We start from the raw sequence: 19709 nt of genomic DNA, 5'->3' as shown, positions 1-19709 counted from the left end.
CCACATTGGTCTCCAGCGTCCGCCCGGGGCCTGGAGCCACCCTGACCGCCCCGTACTCCACCTCCCCCTCCCTCTGCTCTCTCCGCTGCCCCTGGCGCTGGAGCACAGAGACGTCTGCGTAGGTTACATCTTCCGCTTCTGTGATGTCTGCGGAGAGGAGGGCGGCACGAATGGAGAGGAAGAGCAAATGAGGAAATGAGAGAACAGAACGCCATCCAAGAATAGTTACTAATAATAATAGTTATTATCGAAGTACCGCCTTCAGAATGTCCTCCTAGACTGGTTGGCGTTCCGTTCCATTCCAGTCTTCGACCGTTACGTTAGTGCGACATTATACTGTAGGCTACATTAATCTGTACATTGTCTCAGCAAAGGGGCTTCGTACCTCTTGAGGTTTTGTGCTTTTTTGCGCAGTAGACTCCCAATGCTACTATCAGGAGCAGAACCATCGCTGACAGGGAACCAGCGATTATAGGGACGAGGGCTGTGACTAAGAAAAGTATGGCACAGTGAACAACATTTATAAATAAATATGAATATATGACTGTATATATATGACTATATATATATGTATATATATATATATATATATATATATATATATATATATATATATATATATATATATATATATATATATATATATATATAATAAGAAACGGGTAGGCAGACTATAGCGTCCTCTTCTTCATTATCTTAATGTCTCATTAACTATGGTGGATATTAAATTCCATTTTAATGATTGATGACGGCTATTAATTAATTAATTTATGTTTGTATATATATATATGCGTTTTTATTTTAATATCTATGGGCTAGTCTGCTTACCCATTAAATTGAAGTTTAATGATCCCAAAGCGGCCTCAGAGCATAAGGTATTGTTGTCTCTGTGAACCCACTGTGATACTATGTGTTCCATTAGATGTACAGTTTACATATGAACCCTGGTTACAAATAACTACTGCTGCTGAAATAAGATATAGTTACTCACCTTGAATGATTAAATACATTTTTTTATTTGCTACTTGCATCCCATTTCCATCATGTACTTCCATTGAGTATTCACCAGTGTCTTTCAAGTTGACGCCCTTTATAGTAAATGTTCCAGTACTGACAATAAATGAATATCTCCCGTCTGTTGTCACACCGAGGTTGTTAACAATCACAGTATTGTTTTTCTTCAGTCTGTAGGTATCATTTTGTGAGGTCTTAGTAGGCAGCACGACCTCCACAGTTCCTCCCAGAGAGCCAAAGCACTGGGTCGTGATGTTTGGCTCTGTGGCGTCGCAGAAGGTCTTCAAACCTGGAGGTTTACAGAAGACAATCAGACAATAGAGGAGATATAACTCACTGAGATACACAGACCACCTCTCACTATTGCTGTAAGAACTCTCTTATTACCATTACTATAAGAGGGGTGGACATTTTGAATACAATGTGTGCCATTGCAGAGAGGCACATTATACTCATATATATAGAAGGTTGAAAATTGTAATATTTCATTAAATGTTGGATTTGATATACATAATTTTCATACGATTGTCATGAAAATACCCTACCCTACCCCGAATACTCTCGATAATATGTGGGAATACTGTTGTGTTTTGCAATTACAAAGGAGAAGTCACATTGTGGGGAAGTCAAAAAGCAAATGGCAGAGTAATGATTAATGATATTCAACAATAAATGGACTCAATTTATCCCGAATTAACGTACGATAAAAGCTTAATTGGTTTAACCCAACAAATGTTGAAATGACACTCATTATGTTTAAACCAATTAAAACAAAACTATAGCTGACTAAATTACATAAAATACATAAAGATCAATAACAGTAATAATGCCATAAAGATCTCACCATCAGCCACACCAATTAGTAACAGCAGCACAGCCCCCATGTTGAGCATCTCGACCTCAGTGTGGTCTCAGTGGAGTCCAGGACTGGAGTCTGTTCACAGGAACACACAACCCAGCCCATATGAGACACACATGTCATCACAAAAGTGGAAGTTGTGCAACCACTGAGCAAACTTTATCATCACCATAACTGAACTAAAAGGGACATTCCTTTATTAGGATGAAAAGGTTAAACTGTACTGTGATACTGGGCATCTTCAGAGATCCAATAATAATCGTACAATCCCTAAAATCAATAATTATTCATAGAAAGAAATTAGGAAAGAAATTATGAATTCATGTTAAAATATAAGTCCACGGTTTTAAAAGCTTTTGAAGGACAGTGAGGAGGGCAGGTGTTGGAGTCCCAGCCCAAAGGTTCAGCTCCAAACACCACTGCAAGACGCCCTACCTCCCTACTTATTATTATGACTCGGGAAAAATAGTCGCTTTAGAGGACAGTGTTTACTAAATGACTGAACTGAAGGTTAAACCTTGATGTCTCTGTTGTACTGTCAATGTGAAGAGATCCGTTTCATTCTTTACTGGTGGACCCTTGCTCGTCAGTCTAGTTGTTAGGGTTTGTGTTATCAGGGTAATCTGAGCCATAAGGGGGAAGTTAGAGATGGCAGAGGAGCAAAAACAGCTCAAGTGTTTGCCTCATCACATTGGTTCCCATGAAACGGCCTCAGCTCAAGCTACAGAGGTGTCAGGCGTAGGTTGTGCGAGGGCTCCCGGTCTACCAGGGGGCTTGACGACGCGCGGGTGGGGTTCGGGGTGTACTCGCACCGGACCTACAAGTCCCTGTACGGCGCGTAGGACCAAGAGAGTCAAACGTAAGTATTGTGTTTTTGTGTGTTTGTGTGTGTGTGTGTTAATTGTGTGTGTTTTTTCTTTGCTCTGCTACAGCTTTGTGGCTTGGCTAAGAAGGTGGGAGCTAGGTCCAAGATGGGGGCCCTGAAGCAATATGTGCTGGCCCAGGACGCTGAGCCCAAGGCAGCACCGGAGCCAGGACATGTCCCCCCGGGGCCAGGTAACTGCACCGTCTACAAAACAGCCTGTGAGGTGCTTTTAACAACACAGCAGTGCTTCATCAGTTCATGTTGTCGTCTCGTTGTCGTTCTTTGCAGGCGTCTGCTACTCTGACCCGACCAACGCCCAACTGCTCGCTGCTGCCGACGAGGTCGACCCTCCCAGTGAGTATACGTTTTGTAGTGAATACACTAACACTATACACTAACGCTGATATGGGTCGTCAGGCACGTCCACGGACGCCCCACCAGCCGCGGTCCCGCTGGAAGGACCAGCACCAGGACCGATGGCCACGAGGCCTGCCACCGGCAAAGAGGTTTGTATAATGTGTGTGTGTGTGTATATGATGTGTGCCTGTCTGCTGCTCATTCACAACCGCTAACTGTGTGTCTGCTGTGTGTGTGTTTCAGCTGCTTCCCCTCAGCTGGAGGAAGACGCTGCCTGAGGAGCAGCAGGAGTGGGTGGGCCGGGCGCTGTTCCGGAGGGACCCCAGCAGTGGGAAGGCTGTCCTCACCACACCGCCCCGACTGTGGTGGTACCCGCCAGGCGCCCGGCTCCTCTACACTCAGCCCCCCGCCACAGCCCACGCCTTCTTCCAGCGCCCCTTCTTCCTCTGGCTGCCCTATCGGATGTGGGCGCACCACCTCAAGTGCTCCGCCGATGGGCGCAAGCTGAAGACCGTCCGGAGGGTCTAGGACAGGAGCGGGTGGTACTACATGGCCACAGAGTGCCTTCAGTGCCCCTCCTGAGACAAGAAGGTGGCGGGCTGGTCGCAGGACATCCTGGAGCAGCTGGACGTTGCTCACCGTGTAGCGATTCCCGGCCGTTCTGTCCTACAAGTATGTACCAGCGTGTCATTCTGCGTTTACCCAGCGTTTCGTCGCTCGTGGTTAACTACGGTTAACTGTCTGTGTTCAAATTAGGGATAGAAACAGGCACAGAAAACACATTAGTTTAACTTACTTAATCAAACGGCAATGAAACCCAGGTCATAAAAATGGGGTGCTGCGGAGACGTACACCATGGCCGTCCCTTTGATCGACCGTGCCCGAATGGAGGACATCTGGGGCGATACAGAGAAGTCCTCCCTGGTCTTGGGCTGGCCACAGCGGCTGCAGGTACAGGAGGAGCTCCCGGGCACGACGCTCCTCCCCTGCCTGGACCCTGTGCCTCCAGGCAGTGGAGCGGGGCATGGCTCCAGGCAGTGGAGCCATGGAGCCAACGGCCGTGGCTGGAGCCGAGAGCGGGCTGAGGTCCAGTGGGGGGGGGGGGGGGGTAGAGGCTGAGAAGTGGGGGGGGGGGGGGGGGGGGCGGCGACGGCACTCTGCTGCTCCACGATGCGGTCGTACAGCTCCGGGGCCAGCAGCCCTCGGATCGTTACAGCAAGACCGGAGGCGTCCGCGGGCAGGCGGTGCTGGAGGGGCTGGTCTGGCTGGTCCAGCAATGTATTTCAAAGTATAAATATGTAAAACTTAATGTTGAAAGTACAGACCGTCGCGTTTCCCATTGAAACGAGCGGAGCGGCGATTAGGCTTCAAAACGAGAAAGAAAAATCCTCTCAACCACCCTCAGCTAAATTCATAAGCGTTGGGCCACTTTCGTCCACTTGCGACTTTTGCAATGGCGCACAGGTTCCTCATTCTTAGTTCCGCATGGAGGAAATACACACGCGGTTGCAATGGTTTTAGATGGGCTGAAATTAGCATTTGCTGAAAATATTCAATACATTTCTGATTGGATTTAAAAAGCAGATAGTGATGTGACTTTTTGTAGTAGCCACGTACTAGAGTAGTGTTCAAATTAGGGATAGAAACAGGCACAGAAAACACATTAGTTTAGCTTAATCAAACGGCAATGAAACCCAGGTCATAAAAAGCATGATTTATTCAAATTTTACAAAACAGAGAACATGACTATCAATATGATTCCCCAGAACTCTCTCAGTACACCGGACTTCACAAAGACCTAAAAAAAGAAAGTAAAGCAGCTCCACAGAGTTTCAGTTTACGCGTTACTGGTGAGTCTAGCTTTTCCATTTGTGATCGTCGTGAAGTGGACACTTTAGATCCGTCCGGGACATTCCTCCACACCGGTGGAGCTCCACGCGTTTCACGGAAGCCCAGAAGCGCGGTCTGAGCGAGCGGACCCGGGGCGGCAGGTGGTGACCTCGGCTCGACTTCGGGCCCTAGGAGGTCATCATGCGAGGGGCGATGCTCATGGACATGAGCTCCTGGAAGAGGAGCTTGCAGGCATAGGGCATCCGCACCAGCGAGATCTGAGACCACGGAGGACAAAACGGAAACGCTGACTAAATAAAAAGTCATGCTGAGGCGCTGTGGCTCATTCAGCGGCATGGAGACAAGCAGCATTCTGTGCCTAGTTTTTTCACACCCTCACGTTCGCGTCACTACACTGAGTCCCTTAAGGCCCCTCAGCGACTGCTGTGTGTTACTCAAGTTGCAAGTTTGCTGACGTTAAAAATAATTAGTTAACAAGTCATTCATTGATTGCATTTTGTTTGGATACATGTCCATGACTAGCGCAGACAGGAAAACAGAGCAGTGGCTCAGAGGGAGACGTGTGCAACAAGGGAGGGGGCCGTGGCCCGCTGGTGTACCTGGGTTTTGTTGCGGCAGCCGCGACACTCGTAGGTGTGGGTGCGCGTGTTGGCGATGGCCATGAGGCCGCACAGGTTGCACACGTGCACCTGGTAGGGGTCGGACGCCTCGAACAGACGCTCCTTCAGGAACTGGGCGGCGCCGTGGGCGATCTGACAATCACGCTCCATCTCACCGAAACGCAGACCGCCATCACTGGGAGGAGGGCAGAACACGATTGGTTGGGTGAGGGGAGAGAAGGAGTATGAGAAACAGGGGAAGGAGGAGGGACAGACAGACAGACAGACAGACAGACAGACAGAGAGAAACGGGGAAATGAAGAGAGAGTGAGAGAGAGGTGAGACAGGTGGACCAGCAAGAAAGAGAGAGCGCATCGGGCAAATAAGGAGTTAGCGACAGAGAGACGTAAAGAGAGAGAGAAACAGCACGGGAGAGACAGAATGTTGGAAAGACGGAGTACGAGTCAAAGGAAGGCAGTGGGTTCCTACCGCGATCTGCCCTCCATGGGCTGTCTGTTGAGGATCTGGACGGGCCCTCGGGCCCGGGAGTGGATCTTGTCGTCCACCATGTGCTTGAGGCGCTGGTAGTATGTGGGCCCGATGAAGATCTGGGAGGTGAGCTTGCGGCCGGTGAAGCCGTTGTAGAGAACCTGCAGTGGAGAGACGGAGAGCGCTTGGACATCAGGCGTGGCACGCAGTGAGCCGTCGTATCAGACCTGTTGGAGTGGGAGGTCTCTGTGGCACAATGCCTAATATTAGGGATAGGATCGCCAGCTCCAACTTCGTATCAAGACCCGAACGGGTACCACACAACAAAAACGTAGAAAACGGAATCCAGTATGACATAGTTTAATTGATTGATTATTGATACTTTAATAATCCCAGGGGAAATTATTTAAAGCATTTTTCATATTTAATTATATATAGTAGTGTACATAACCCCTAGTGCTAACTCGGTGAGTTACACTGAGCTGCTCATGCACCTACAATTGCCTCTCAAACACACTCATAAATAGTGAATGAATGAACGAACGACCGGGTGTTAGTCTGTATCCATTTCCCACGTACCAAGTCGAGCCAGCCATTCATTTGTGGGAACACACAACAACCTTACATATTGTCAACGGTAACCCCCTCTCAATGGAGAGCGGTACGGAGGAGAACGAGTGCTCTGGCTTTACCTCGTTGCCCCTCAGGTGGTAGCCGTACTCGGACAGCAGGTTGGAGACCTTCTGCACGTTGACCGCGTCGTTGAACGGCGTGGCGTCGCCGATCTCGCCCTTGTTTGCAGAAACCTGCGCATGCACGGGGGAAAAGGGACAGAAGGAGACGGACTCACGTCAACGTTTTACATGGAGCAGTGTTTAATTTAAAAAAGATTTAACTAAATGGGTTGGTTCAGAGTTGATGTACGATTGATCAGTTGACTTGTTGATCAGAGTTGTGCTGGAGTGCCCGGGTCGACAATAAACATGCCTAGAGTAACGTCGGCGTCCGACTAGTTCATCTCAGTATACCCAATATACTACGGTCGCGCTGGTCGACAGTGTGACCTCGGGCCGGGCGGAACACAGAGCGACGGCGTCAGCGTGGGGCTAGCTGTGATTGGCTCTCAAGGCGTACTGTGACACAAGATCCAGCCTTGCAGTGCAAAGTAAACAGGATACTGGACAACATCAACAGTGTAGGCAGACTGTTGGATGGAGACGGATGCTCCATAGAGTGCATTTATATAGCCACTTAAAGTGTTGACACACACACAGGGAACTTTAGAAATACATTTATCTACAGAATTGTTTACATTGAATTTCTAGGTTGAAACCAGGTTGTGCAGCACTATAACTTTTTGTCTGTCTCTCACACACACACACACACACACACACACACACACACTTACCTTGCCCTGCAGACACTCGATCAAGTGACCGACTGTCATTCGAGAGGGGATAGCGTGGGGGTTGATGATGATGTCTGGCGTGATCCCCTCACACGTGAAGGGCATATCCTAAAGAGCAAACACGCAGAGACGCTAGAAGACACAACACCCGCGGCAGCTCTTTGGATTGAGGCCTATTGATTAAGACCGCTTTACAAAGGGAATTTGTTCCCACACATGAGCCGCAGTAGGCTCTCCGGATTAATAAAGAGCTAGGGCTAACATGCAGAGAAGCAGAATGGGCTGGTTTGCGAGTTTGATAAAAGGAAGGTAGATAGGTAACAAAAGGTCAGGGAAACTATGGGTTTAGAAGACTGTCTACCCGTGTTTATTCACCATGTAGCTTGTAGTCAAAGAGACTAAGGCGATTATATTGGAATGAGATGCATCATGATTGAGCAGGTAGGGGTTTGTCTCCCAACGGGGTTTAAACCCAGAATCCTTTTGGCTCCTCGGTCAGACACGCCAACCTCGGGCCTACACTATCTGGGCACGGGGTGTGATTCCTTTAGTATCTCCCAACTCAATTTTGATTCTTGAGGGTCACGATTCAATTCAAAAAATGATTCTTGATTCCCGATTCAAAATAAACGAATGAATCAGTACTTAGGGGTGCACATTTCACAATCTACTCCAGTTCGCTATGTACTAAGAAAGGCAGTTTGGCAAATTAATGTATTGAAGCAGAGTACAGTGTGTAAAAGATCATATAATTTTTTAACATTTGAATATCAACAGATTTCATGAATGTAAACGCAATAAGACGCAGGAAAAACAAAAAAAATATTAACGTTTTTTGCAATTCTTTGTAAATGTTTTACCCCAGCCCTACTGGCCAGCATTTTGATCAGATATCCCTCCACATTCCCACTCATGAGGATGTGGTTTTACCTCTTGTCGGTACTGGATTCCGCAGGTACCCTTCTGTCCGTGTCGGCTGGCAAACTTGTCTCCGATCTGGGGGATGCGGACGGAGCGGACCTGTGGCCAGGGGAGAGGGAGAGACAGACGGAGAGACAGGCTGTGACACGCAGCCCTGAGGGACTGTTCAGCTGGGGGGACACAGTGGAAGAGTTACGCGTACCCCGTTGGTCAACAGCCACCGCTCTGCAGCTCGTAAAGTACGGGGGTTTCATGATCTGGTTTGGACTGATTGATATGGAATTTTCTCTCTCTCTCTGTGTGTGTGTGTGTCTGTGTCTGTGTGTGTGTGTGTGTGTGTGTGTGTGTGTGTTGGAATTCGCTCGGTGCATTAGCCTACATGAGTAAAAAATCATTAATTCCGCTGAACGGATTCTCGTTAAGAACAATAATTGTGGTTCTGTGAGACTCTTTAAACCCTAACAATCGCGCCGTCATGTCCTCACGAGCAAGCTCTGGGACCCCCCCCACCCTCAGCGGTCTGTGTCTCCTCCCCGGGGGGGGGGGCTCACCCTGATCTTGCAGAACTTGTAGCCCTCCTGGTTGAGGGTGACCATGACCTGGTCCACGATGCCCGTCTCGCTGGTGCGCAGGAAGGTGCTGCAGTCGCGCTTGGTGTAGCGGCGGTTGGTGCTGTCCAGCTCGTCGTCGTTCTCCGGCAGCGTCACCGTCTTGCCGATGATCACGTCCTCGCCGGAGACGCGCACGCCCGGCGCAATCAGCCCGTCGTCGTCCAGCTTGTCGTAGATGGCGTGTCGCATGCCTGGTTGGGGACAGGGGGAGGGGCTTGTGACGCAGCGGCGATGGTCACCCCCACCAGAGGGTATGAAGGAGGGTGCTTGGTTTGATGCCAAAGTCGACGGTGATTAAATGCTACATGATGCACCTTCAACCTGGTGCAATGAGGCGTATCGCATACATGAAGGATGGGATGTGAAGGTTAACATTCACATCCGCCATTATGTTATTGTTCTTGTTGTACATTTCTTTTATTTTTAATGATTTTGCTGTCCTCCAATTCTGCGGCTGGGACACCCGAATTTCCCTTCTGGGATTAATGACGTTTATTAATAAAGTTGATGTCATCTTAATGCGACATTGATAACCATTCAGCGGTCAAGCTTTACTGAAGGGAAGCCCACATTTGGATCAAAGTCCATTGCATGAATGAAACTAAAACACAACGGTTTTGTTTTGGTCGCATCATGGCAGGTGGTCCCTATGGCGACTGGACCAGCGACTGCGGCGGTCCTGAGCGCTCCACGTACCCTGGCAGGTTTCCCGCGTGGGCTTCTCGAAGATCTCCTCCTGGTCGAAGCCCTTCTTCGACTCCTGCTCTTTGTAGGAGCGGTAGAACACAGACCTGCCGGACAACATAAGCACCTGTAAACCTACAAGTCCATCCTCATCATCATCATCATCCCCACCACCACTGTGGGAACTGCTGAAGGACCTGGAGCAGGCTTCATGCCGTCACTAGGAGTGGTTCAGACTTTACTTCTAGTTATTTGGACGTTATGTTTGTGTCTATAAGTGATCATCACTAATATAGTTTGATGTCCTTCGAGAAGACTGAATAAATTAACATTAAGCGGCGTTGTTTTACCCAAAGATACAAATGTCCAGGGTCATGGACTAAATGAGAGAGACGTAGCCATGCAGACGGAGGAGCTGACTGACCTGAAGAATCCCCGGTCCACCGCAGACCTGTTCATGATGACAGAGTCCTCCTGGTTGTAACCCGTGTAGGAAGCGATGGCCACGATGGAGTTGATGCCTGACACACCACCAAAGTTCAAATCAATCCAGAAATTGCTAGCATTCAAAAATGTAATATTGTACCTTTGTACACTTATATCGTAAAATACAATATATTTAATTAAATTTAAGAGTAAATTCTAGACTCCGTAAGATGTAGGGATTCCAATCGATCACCAAAATCATACAAATATAAAACCATTGGGAATGGAAGTTTATAAGAGTAGACAATAAATAAAGGCGAACAGCTCCACCTGCTGGCAGTTCTCTGAAGCGCAGGTACTCCATGGAGCGGGTGGTGACCAGAGGTTTCTGGGGGTAGTACAGCACATGGGCCAGTGTGTCCATGCGCACGTGGAAGTTGGTGATGTACACGCCCATAGCCTGCTTACCCATAGCAGACTGGTACGTGTTCCTGGGAGACTGCATGAAGGAGATAACAGCGAAATTATTATAAATCGACAATTATATCAGAGTATCTGACCAGCTTCATCAACCCTTGTCTCTCACACACACACACACACACACACACACACACACACACACACACACACACACACACACACACACACACACACACACACACAGGGCCGTATTGCTGATACCTGGTTGTGATCGGGGAAGGGGATGATGGAGGCGCAGACTCCCAGGATCATGGAGGGGTGGATCTCACAGTGGGTGTAGGTGGAGCAGTAGGCCACGCCCTTCTCCTGGAGGTCATCGGGGGTCATGGCCAGCATGACCGTCTCCTCCTCCAGGGTGTCGATGTACTCCACCACGCCACTGGCAACCAGGTCCTGCCAACTGGCGCGCACACGCACACACACACACACACACACACACACACACACACACACACACATACGTTAGACCACTACGGTCACACTGCAACAGCCAGTGGGTGTTGCGTTTAATAAGCCTCAGGTAGCTTACATATTGCCAAGATTCAAATTCTGGATGGTGGGGGCACACCACTTTCACACAAAACGATGACATCATTCTTTGCACATTGACTTTGGGCCTCTGAGGAGCGACGGCGAGTCGAAAGCGGGCGGTGACGGCGTCCAGGGCCAGCTCACCTGTAGTTGTTGTACTCTCGCTCCTTGAGCTGGTCGATGTGTCTCCTCTTCAGCAGCAGCTTCTGTTTCTCCACGATCAGCAGGGGCCGACAGATGCGTCCGGCGTCCGTGTAGATCCGGATCTCTCGCTCTCGGATGTCCCGGATCATCGACACCTGGGAACGCACACGCACACACACATCCAGCGTGTCAATGCAGTCACACTATTCCAATTAGTTTGCCTTGATGAACGTGGCATCCCAGATGTAGGGTTGGAACAACAACGTAGAAGGCGCCTCCAGGTTTGTTTCAGCAGCTACTCCACTCACAATCTCATACGTTTCATTACCGGATATTCTATAGTGGTTCATTTAAAAAGTAAAAGTGAAAAGTACAAAAAGAAGATATTCATGATATTATCACATAAATCCTATTCTTAATTCATACACTCAACAGGAGTTTAGTTTAGCAGCACGAGGCCCCGTGCTGCCCAACAGCCCATAATAATCTTGGTCCCGGTTACCTCAGAGACGATGATGTCCATCTGCCTGCGGAGCTTCCTCAGGGTGTTCATCAGCTGCTCCGGGTCCTTGTGGATCCCCACCCAGCAGCCGTTCACAAAGATCTTAGTGGCGCTGCAATCAGAGACCCCACATCAATCAGACATGATCAATCAATCAGACACCCCCGATCAATCAGACATGATCAATCAATCAGACACCCCCGATCAATCAGACATGATCAATCAATCAGACATCCCCGATCAACAAGACATCCCCGATCAATCAGACATGATCAATCAGACATCCCCGATCACTCAGACATCCTCAATCAATCAGACATCCTCAATCAATCAGACATCCTCAATCAATCAGACATCATCAATCAATCAGACATGATCAATCAGACATCCCCGATCAATCAGACATGATCAATCCGACATGATCAATCAGACATCCCCAATCAATCATGATCAATCAGACATGTGAAATCCCCGATCAACCCAACCTTGAGCTGCAGGTCTATTATCAGCACACCAACATGGAGCAGAAGCAAGGAAGTATTTTGGCATATTTCCTTAACATGACCAATACAGTTTAGGGCTTTGACTTTTGGCCAAAAATCATATTCGAAGTTCGTTTGTTTATTAATATTAGTATTCGAATATATTCGAATATTTATTAATAATATTTTGACCATTAAATGCCTTCAGTAATACCTGGGCTGAATCCGAGTACTAAGTACATACTATTTATGTTCAGTGTCTACTACTTGACCGTACTACACTTGTAGTACGGTCTACAGCTATGCGTAGAACGCCTAGAACCCCAAAGATGTCTGTGTGTCTTTGTATGCGGGCTTGTCACTGTGTGCGTGTGTGACTCACTCTGCAATGGCAGCCGGGGAGATCTCCTCCAAGTTCTCCATGCTCCACTCCTCCAAGAACTCCAGGATGGGAGAGGGCTGGGAGCCCACGGAGATGTAGGCCATGAGGGCCAGGTTCTTCACCAGGCCTACAGCGTGCCCCTGCATCAACAGGACAGGGGGGACAATGCAAAAAAAGCATAGTCGAGGTGTTGTTTAATAACCGGCCGACCGTTGATGCAGTCTACCTCTACGTCTTCTAGAGCAAGCTGCTCTTAAATGACGTGCCTCTACAAATTGATGCTACCTTCGTTTTGGCTAAATGTATCGGCAGAATGGCTAAATACTGAACAGTAAAGAGGGTTTTTAAGAGCCATGTTTGGTTACAAAACTCCCATCCAGAGCACCGTACCTCTAGGGTCTCTGATTTTTTTTTATTTGATTTGACTTTGATTTGGTTTTGCACATAATATTGTTTGCACTTGAAAAAAAGAGAATTATTTAATTTAATTTACTTCAACTTTTATAAATTTTAGTTTTAGTTTCAATTTCATGCATGTAAAGAGTTATAATAAAACATTTCAAAGTGCATGTGCAACTCGGTCAAATATATTGTCATTGTAGTTTTCTTAAAATCTCGTCTCGTTCTCGTGAACCGAATATCGAGTCTCTTCTCGTGAGCGAGTGTATCGTGACACCACTACTAAATACTGAACAGTAGAGGGTTTGTAAGAGCCGTGTTTGGTTACACGAGTCCCACCCCGAGCACCGTACCTCGGGGGTCTCTGCGGGACAGATCATCCCCCACAGGGTGTTGTGCAGCTGCCGGGGCTTGGCCAGCTTGCCGTCCCTTCCGATGGGCGAGTTGAGGCGCCGCAGATGAGACAGCGTGGAGGCGAAGGTCAACCTGTTCAACACCTGACGGACAAACAGAAACCCGTTTAGTTTCAGGATAGCGCGTTTGCTCGCTCCCTCAAAGGGCCCTAGGTTCCATCCCTAATGTCAGCCTCCTCCCTGTAGAAATCCATGTGCATGAGAAATAAGCCCTACCTGCTCCTTAATGACATGTGTCCGACTCCACTGAGTTAGTGTGGATGAAAGCATCTGATAGTAGGCTAGGGAAGCGTGTTATCTCACCTGGGATACTCCCGCCCTGGCCTGATGGGCCTTCTTCACGTCTCCCCAGTTGCCTGTGGCCAGAGAGTACTTGAGGCCGTCCGAGATGATGCGAGTCTTGATGGCCAGCTCCAGGTTGAAGTCCTTCCCGCGGTCGATGAACTTCTGGGCGTAGATGCGGATCTCCTTCAGAAGGTTCTTGAACATCCTGGAAACAAGAAGAGGTCGTCCACTTGTGTGTCAACACTATATCGATTCATCAATGCACCGCAATTTATTTGTTCTCGATTAAATATAGATTCAGAACTTTTTTGAAATCGATTAATTCCATAAAATAAAAATATATCTTTTTAAAAAGAAGCATACTCAATCATTGTAATCTAGAAGCGAGTATTCCTAAATGTACATGCCCTTTTACATTTGTCCATGTTATGATTATTATTTTCATGCTGCAAGTTTAGCTCAGGAACAATACTATACAATGGTGTATTCCCTTTTCGCTTAAAGCACAATGAAATGGTTAATTTGTTTGGAAATTGTTAATTCTAAATAATATTTAGGTATTATTGTCATCTGCCCGTATTATTGAATCGATATCGAAGCAATTGGATCAATATCAAATCTTCGAATGAAGACCTAAAGAATCAAATTGAATTGAAAGGTACCTGGCAATACCCAGCCCTAGTCAACACTGAGGAAATCCGTAGATATGTTATCCGTAAAGAATTAGCATGTGGGACTCAAACAGAAGATGCTTTTCAGAAGATCTTCAAACCATTGCAGAAGAACCCATAAATCAAATGATTAAAATGTTATATAAATGTGAGATCCAATCAAGACATTGAAAACAAGAAAGATTGTGTCAAGACCCACCCTCTGAAAAGGAAAGCCAATAGCGGGCCGGCCAGGTCCAGCCTCTTGTTGCCATAGTGATCCCTGTCATCCAGCTCTCTTCTTCCAAGGGCAGCCAAGAGAAGTCTGTGAACCATGTACCTGAAAGAAGAAAAGATGAATATGAAGCACAACTAACATATTTCAGCCTTACAGGAGGTCATGTTTGATCATGTGTTTTACTTTCACTCGATGCCAGTTGAGGTATTAACTTTGACACAGTGTAAACTTTTTTTCTGTGTAAAGCAAAGGCGTCAGAAAGACCATACCATAAAGTTATGTTTAACTGTCGTAATGTTTGGCATCAATAATGTCAATGTACCTCAACTGTAACCAATGTTTACATCTTTATCTAGTCCTACATTGTGAGCATATTTCTTATTTTCTCTTTTTTTTTTTGATTCTCCTACCCCAGGAAGTAGGCCTTCTTGGTCTCGCAGAAGTCGCTGACTCCCACATGGGGCAGCACCTCCTTCTGCAGCACCTCCTTGGCATACTTGATCCTCCTCTCCTTGGTGACCCCGGGCTTGGCACCTCTGGAGCCGATGAAGTTGAGAGCCACATTCTGCTCCTGGATCACAAAGGCCTCATCCAGAGAGGGTTTTACCTGACGGACACAGTGATCCGTATCGATGTCAGACACACAGACTTGTCAGGGAATCTGAGCCTTATAAGCGGTGGGAGGTTCACAGTGTTTACCATCTCCATCATCTCGGGGTCGTCGAAGTCGTAGATGATGTGCTCCAGGATGTCTCTGTCGGACACGAACCCCAGCGCTCGGAACACGATGATGATGGGCACTTCCTGCCGAATGTATGGCAGTGTGGACACGATCCTCTGCCCAATGGCGCTCTTCTTTACTCCCTGAAAGCAGGACGGGGGGGAGGAGGGGGAAATGTTCCCGTTAGGATAGAAAGGTTTCTCAGATTGAAGCCCAACATTGACAGGCAAAAGAGACCCCTCGGAAAATCCCAATGAAATGTTTCTTAAATAGCGATATCTTAAAGAACAAGGAAGGAAGTTTCGGAAGGACGAAATTGTGCCAGCTAATTGTAGTTACTAAATCCAAATCCACATAACTACAGTTCAGGTGAGAGTTTACAGGTGACCGACAACTACTCTACAGGTGAGATTCAGTTTGTCCAGGTGAGAGTAAAGGTTAACCACCACCACACTACAGGGGATAGTCAGTACATCCAGAAGAGGGTTTCCAGGTAGCTGTTGGCGTGTACTCACCTGGCCTCCTCTGGCCATCATGCTGACCCAGATGGAGCTGGTGGGGCGAGAGGAGTTCTCCAGGCAGGACCGGCACTCCCCTGTGTAGGCGTACTTGGAGTCCTTCTTGGCAAACACATACACTGTGTTGGTGGCCATCTTCTCCTGGGCGATCAGGACCTGAGAAGAACGTATTCATGTATGATACGTTTTATATATATGCACACACACACCTGATATCAAAACCATGAACAACAATATAAAGAAATTCCAAATCCTATTAACAAAATTAACTTTGGCCAAAAATCTGTTAATTTCCCACTCGGGGGATAATAGAGGCTTGTCTTATGGCGCATTTCCACCAAAGGGTGCGGGTCTGTTCAGTCTGCAAAGGTGCAGATATTTCCACCGGCAAAAGTGGGCGTGATCCGGACTGAGCCGTATTGAGTCATTCTCGTCCCGCAATACTCCTCCGTTGGGGTACTGAGACGCCTGGAAGGGTGCCGGCAAGTGTGAGCTACACACGCCGTCCGTTGATTGGTCGACAGAATTGTCAGTTCCGCGCGGCAGGGGGATAATAATAAGAACTAACAAACGCAGTAACCGCAAGGTAATTCTGTACAACGGCGAAAGCTTCGATTATTGAAGATTTGACGTCCTTCTTGGACGTCCTACATTGTGGCTCTTTTAATGTGTCGCATTCTTCTATTGCCTTGAATTGAATAGCAGGCTACACTGTGTCGGCCTGCCATGAGGAAACGATGCTTACGTAGCTGCAGCGGCTATCGCCATCCGGCTTAAACCCTGCACTATAAGGGTACTGTTGGCGGTTGAAACGCGAGCCGTAACTGAGCTGGGCTATACCACACCCTCACTACTGGGCTGAGGAGTGCTGGGTCCGAAGCGCAACCGCCGGTGGAAAAGCGCCATTAAAAGATAAACTTAGTTAGAGTAACATTCCCCGTGGCGCACATTAACCAGCCAGACCTGTTCCCCAAATCCCTTTTGAGGAAAAACTGTCAAATTGGGCTAAGAAGTGAGCACAGCAGCGTTACTACGACGGCACTCCATCAACCCCTTACCTTCTCGGAGCCGTTGATGATGAAGTAGCCCCCGGGGTCCAGGGGACACTCGTTGAGCTCACACAGATCACGATCCGTCAGGCCGCTGAGCAGGCAGTAGGTGGAGCGGAGCATGATGGGGATTTTTCCGATGAAGGTCTTCTGGTGCTGGGTCAGCAGCTGGTCCTCGCCCTCCTTGATGATGGTTTTGGTGATGTCCACGTAGAGAGGGGCCGAGTACCTGAACGCCACGCGGGAGGAGACAAGACGTGTTAAACACACCGCACTGAAAAAGCAGGGAAAACCTGTCCCGTATGTGAGGACCAACACTGGGTCTGAAGAGAGGAGAATGTACGTGAGGTTGCGAAGGCGAGCTTCGTTGGGCATCATGGGAGATGGGGCGCCGTCTCTCTCCCAGTGGGTGGGCTTGGACAGGTAGATCTGCTCAAACTTCAGCAGGTAGCGTGGCTGTGTCGACAAGAAATAAGGGGGCATGAGATTATTGATTCAAGCTACCAAACCCACCATTTCTACTATTTAGTCATTAAGCCGACACTTTAAACCAATGCAAATGATGAATGTTCATTTCAGGTAGAGGTAGGTAGAGGTTAGGGCTAGGGTAGGGTGTGGGCTCCTTTCTCACTGATGCCTAAAGGTAGACCGCAGACATTGAGACTCAAACCCAGAACCTTTCACCTGGGAGTCAAGCACCCCAACAGCTCGGCTGGCCTGGCCCCATACCCATAATTCCTAGGGATGCATCGAATATTCGGCCACCGAAAATGTTTGGCCGAAAATGACCCAAAAAATAATTTCCGGTTTCGGCCGAAGGAGTAAAAAGACCGAAAAAAATACACCCAACATTTTTATTTTTGATAATAAAAAAAGAAATTGGTTTTACTCATTTATTTAAAGGTACATTGTTCTTAAATTCTTGCTATAAGGTCTGCTGGAATGTTAGAAAACGTTCAGTATTCAATAAATATTTTGTATCAAATTTGTAATAGATTTTTTTTATTGAAAAGCAAGATTTATTTAGGGGAAAAATTTAAGCAAAATGAATGAAAAACAGCAAAAGCCACATTCGGTATTCGGTTTCGGCCAACTGTTTCAGTATATTCGGTTTCGGCCAAGAATTTTCATTTCAGTGCATCCCTAATAATTCCCAGCCTCTTCGATGTAAGAAAAACAACTGCAATTAAAGTCGTTAATTAAAAACGTGTAATGGAATTAATTGACATTCACGTTTCCTATCCCAAGACTAAATCCATGTGACCAGGAACTTGGGGAGTGAGACGCAACAGCAATGTTATTATTAAAAAATATTACTATTAATGATGACGATTATTATCATTAGCTGTGGCTCTCACCGGATCCTCCACCTCCCCGGAGGTGTGCTGTGCCTCAGCCTGCAGGTCGATGGGCGGGGCGTCCTCCACGATCCTCTGGACGGACATCTGGATGAACTCATCAAATGAGTCCAGCTGCTGTCGCACCAGACCCTTCTCGTCAAAGTACGAGCTACAAGAAGAGGACATTTGTTCTGTTACCAACAACAATACCAAGATCTGTAATGTGTACTGAATATTGTTCAAGTCTGACAAGACTGTATGTCAAGAAGTATGGCTGACAGTACAATATATTAATCGACTACAAAGCATGCAATACACTATTTTTTTTAAGCCAAATTATAGGCTAAACTAAAATGCCAGGGCATGACCATACAATTCGATTTTCCTAATCATACTTATGACAACATAATTATACATCTGAAAGATTAGCTACCTGATAACAATCCAACAGGCTTCCTGCCACAAATCGGAGGTGATTTCATCTTCATCTTCGTCATACTGGGTCTCTGGAATTAAGAGAGATGATTCAGCAAAGGGGAAATTACAGTTAAAAATGAATGCTGGGTTTTGCTATATGGTATGTTTGATATACTTATAGATAAAATGGAAAGAGAGACACTTCCATCCCGACAAACCCAAAAAGTATAAGACGTTACTTATATTTATGTAGATCTGCACATTGTATTTGAATGCATTTATAAACACATACATTCCCAAAGTGTTAAATAAAGGGATTCGAATCGTAAACAACTTTATATACCAGCTATAGAGCTAGCATTTGAGCAAAACTCAAGCAAGTCGCATCAAAGTAGCGCGCCATTAGCTTCGGCTACCTTAGCCGGCTAGTTATATTAGCCTAGTTCTAATATGACTGAAAGCTAAGGTGAGCTCCATACAATTTAGCTCACTATAATATCCTCGTTCACGACTCACTCAAAGTAACACGTCCTTACCCTCATCTGGATCATACATGGTACCAGAAAACGCTCTAAGGCGCTATTTAAATACTAAATGTCAGTAAAAGTATTCCGACTTCACTCCGTTCGCACAACGCTGTGGAGGCAAGACAACAACACTGCAGAGAATAAAAGTCACTTCCGGCTATCACCGGTTCTGGAGTTTTCAAAATTAAAGTTCACAGCAAAAGCGACAATGTGGGAAAATAGAATAACTGCAGCGCAACTGAGAGGGATCTATCTAAATGGCTCTGGATAATATGGGTCCTGGCGCTTTCAAAATCAAAGCCTCCGATTGTGCTACAAATATCCTATCTATGTTTATTGTTCGGTGATCAGGGGAGTTATAACTTACTTAATGTAAATAATAATAGGAATAGCCAAAGCTAACTTCAGCCAATTAATTGTGCAAGTAAACAAATATTGGACAATGCATATGAAAAACCTATTTGCTGTATCTACTGTAATTTTGGCTTTGAATAATTATTATTAGAATAATAATACTATTCTATTCATCATTTCTGCAATTATACAC

At 46.8% G+C, this 19709-nt stretch overlaps 2 protein-coding genes and 1 long non-coding RNA gene across 3 annotated transcripts in view; 1 reads left to right on the top strand and 2 right to left on the bottom strand.

Annotated features, from left to right (window-relative positions):
- Positions 1-3990, bottom strand: part of LOC115552101 (uncharacterized) — a 96554-nt gene extending 92564 nt beyond the window's left edge. The window contains exons 1-2 of the mRNA XM_030367876.1: positions 3892-3990; positions 1859-1948 (exon numbers count right to left, since the gene is read on the bottom strand). Of these exons, the coding sequence (XP_030223736.1) occupies positions 1859-1907 (49 nt within the window). The 5' untranslated portion in view covers positions 1908-1948; positions 3892-3990. The remainder of the gene's footprint in view (positions 1-1858; positions 1949-3891) is intronic.
- On the top strand, positions 3603-9768 carry LOC115552104 (uncharacterized). Its single transcript, XR_003978277.1, has 2 exons — positions 3603-3737; positions 9615-9768. It is a non-coding gene; the product is annotated as an uncharacterized LOC115552104 (long non-coding RNA).
- Positions 4795-19315, bottom strand: LOC115552099 (DNA-directed RNA polymerase II subunit RPB2). The gene is made up of 25 exons (XM_030367870.1): positions 19172-19315; positions 18652-18724; positions 18237-18387; positions 17222-17334; positions 16888-17107; positions 15827-15985; positions 15290-15454; positions 15001-15197; positions 14573-14692; positions 13721-13907; positions 13358-13501; positions 12606-12745; positions 11742-11853; positions 11240-11394; positions 10766-10964; positions 10415-10583; positions 10083-10179; positions 9671-9765; positions 8915-9165; positions 8373-8462; positions 7443-7550; positions 6727-6840; positions 6035-6195; positions 5546-5741; positions 4795-5203 (listed from the first exon to the last, which is right to left on the bottom strand). Exons 1-25 carry the CDS (start codon positions 19188-19190, stop codon positions 5114-5116), a joined length of 3525 nt encoding a protein of 1174 aa, XP_030223730.1. The 5' UTR covers positions 19191-19315; the 3' UTR covers positions 4795-5113.
- Between the last annotated feature and the right edge of the window lie 394 nt (positions 19316-19709).

This window comes from Gadus morhua, chromosome 10, assembly GCF_902167405.1.
Source record: "Gadus morhua chromosome 10, gadMor3.0, whole genome shotgun sequence".
Classification (NCBI taxonomy): domain Eukaryota; kingdom Metazoa; phylum Chordata; class Actinopteri; order Gadiformes; family Gadidae; genus Gadus; species Gadus morhua.
This window is presented reverse-complemented; position numbering and strand designations above follow the sequence as displayed.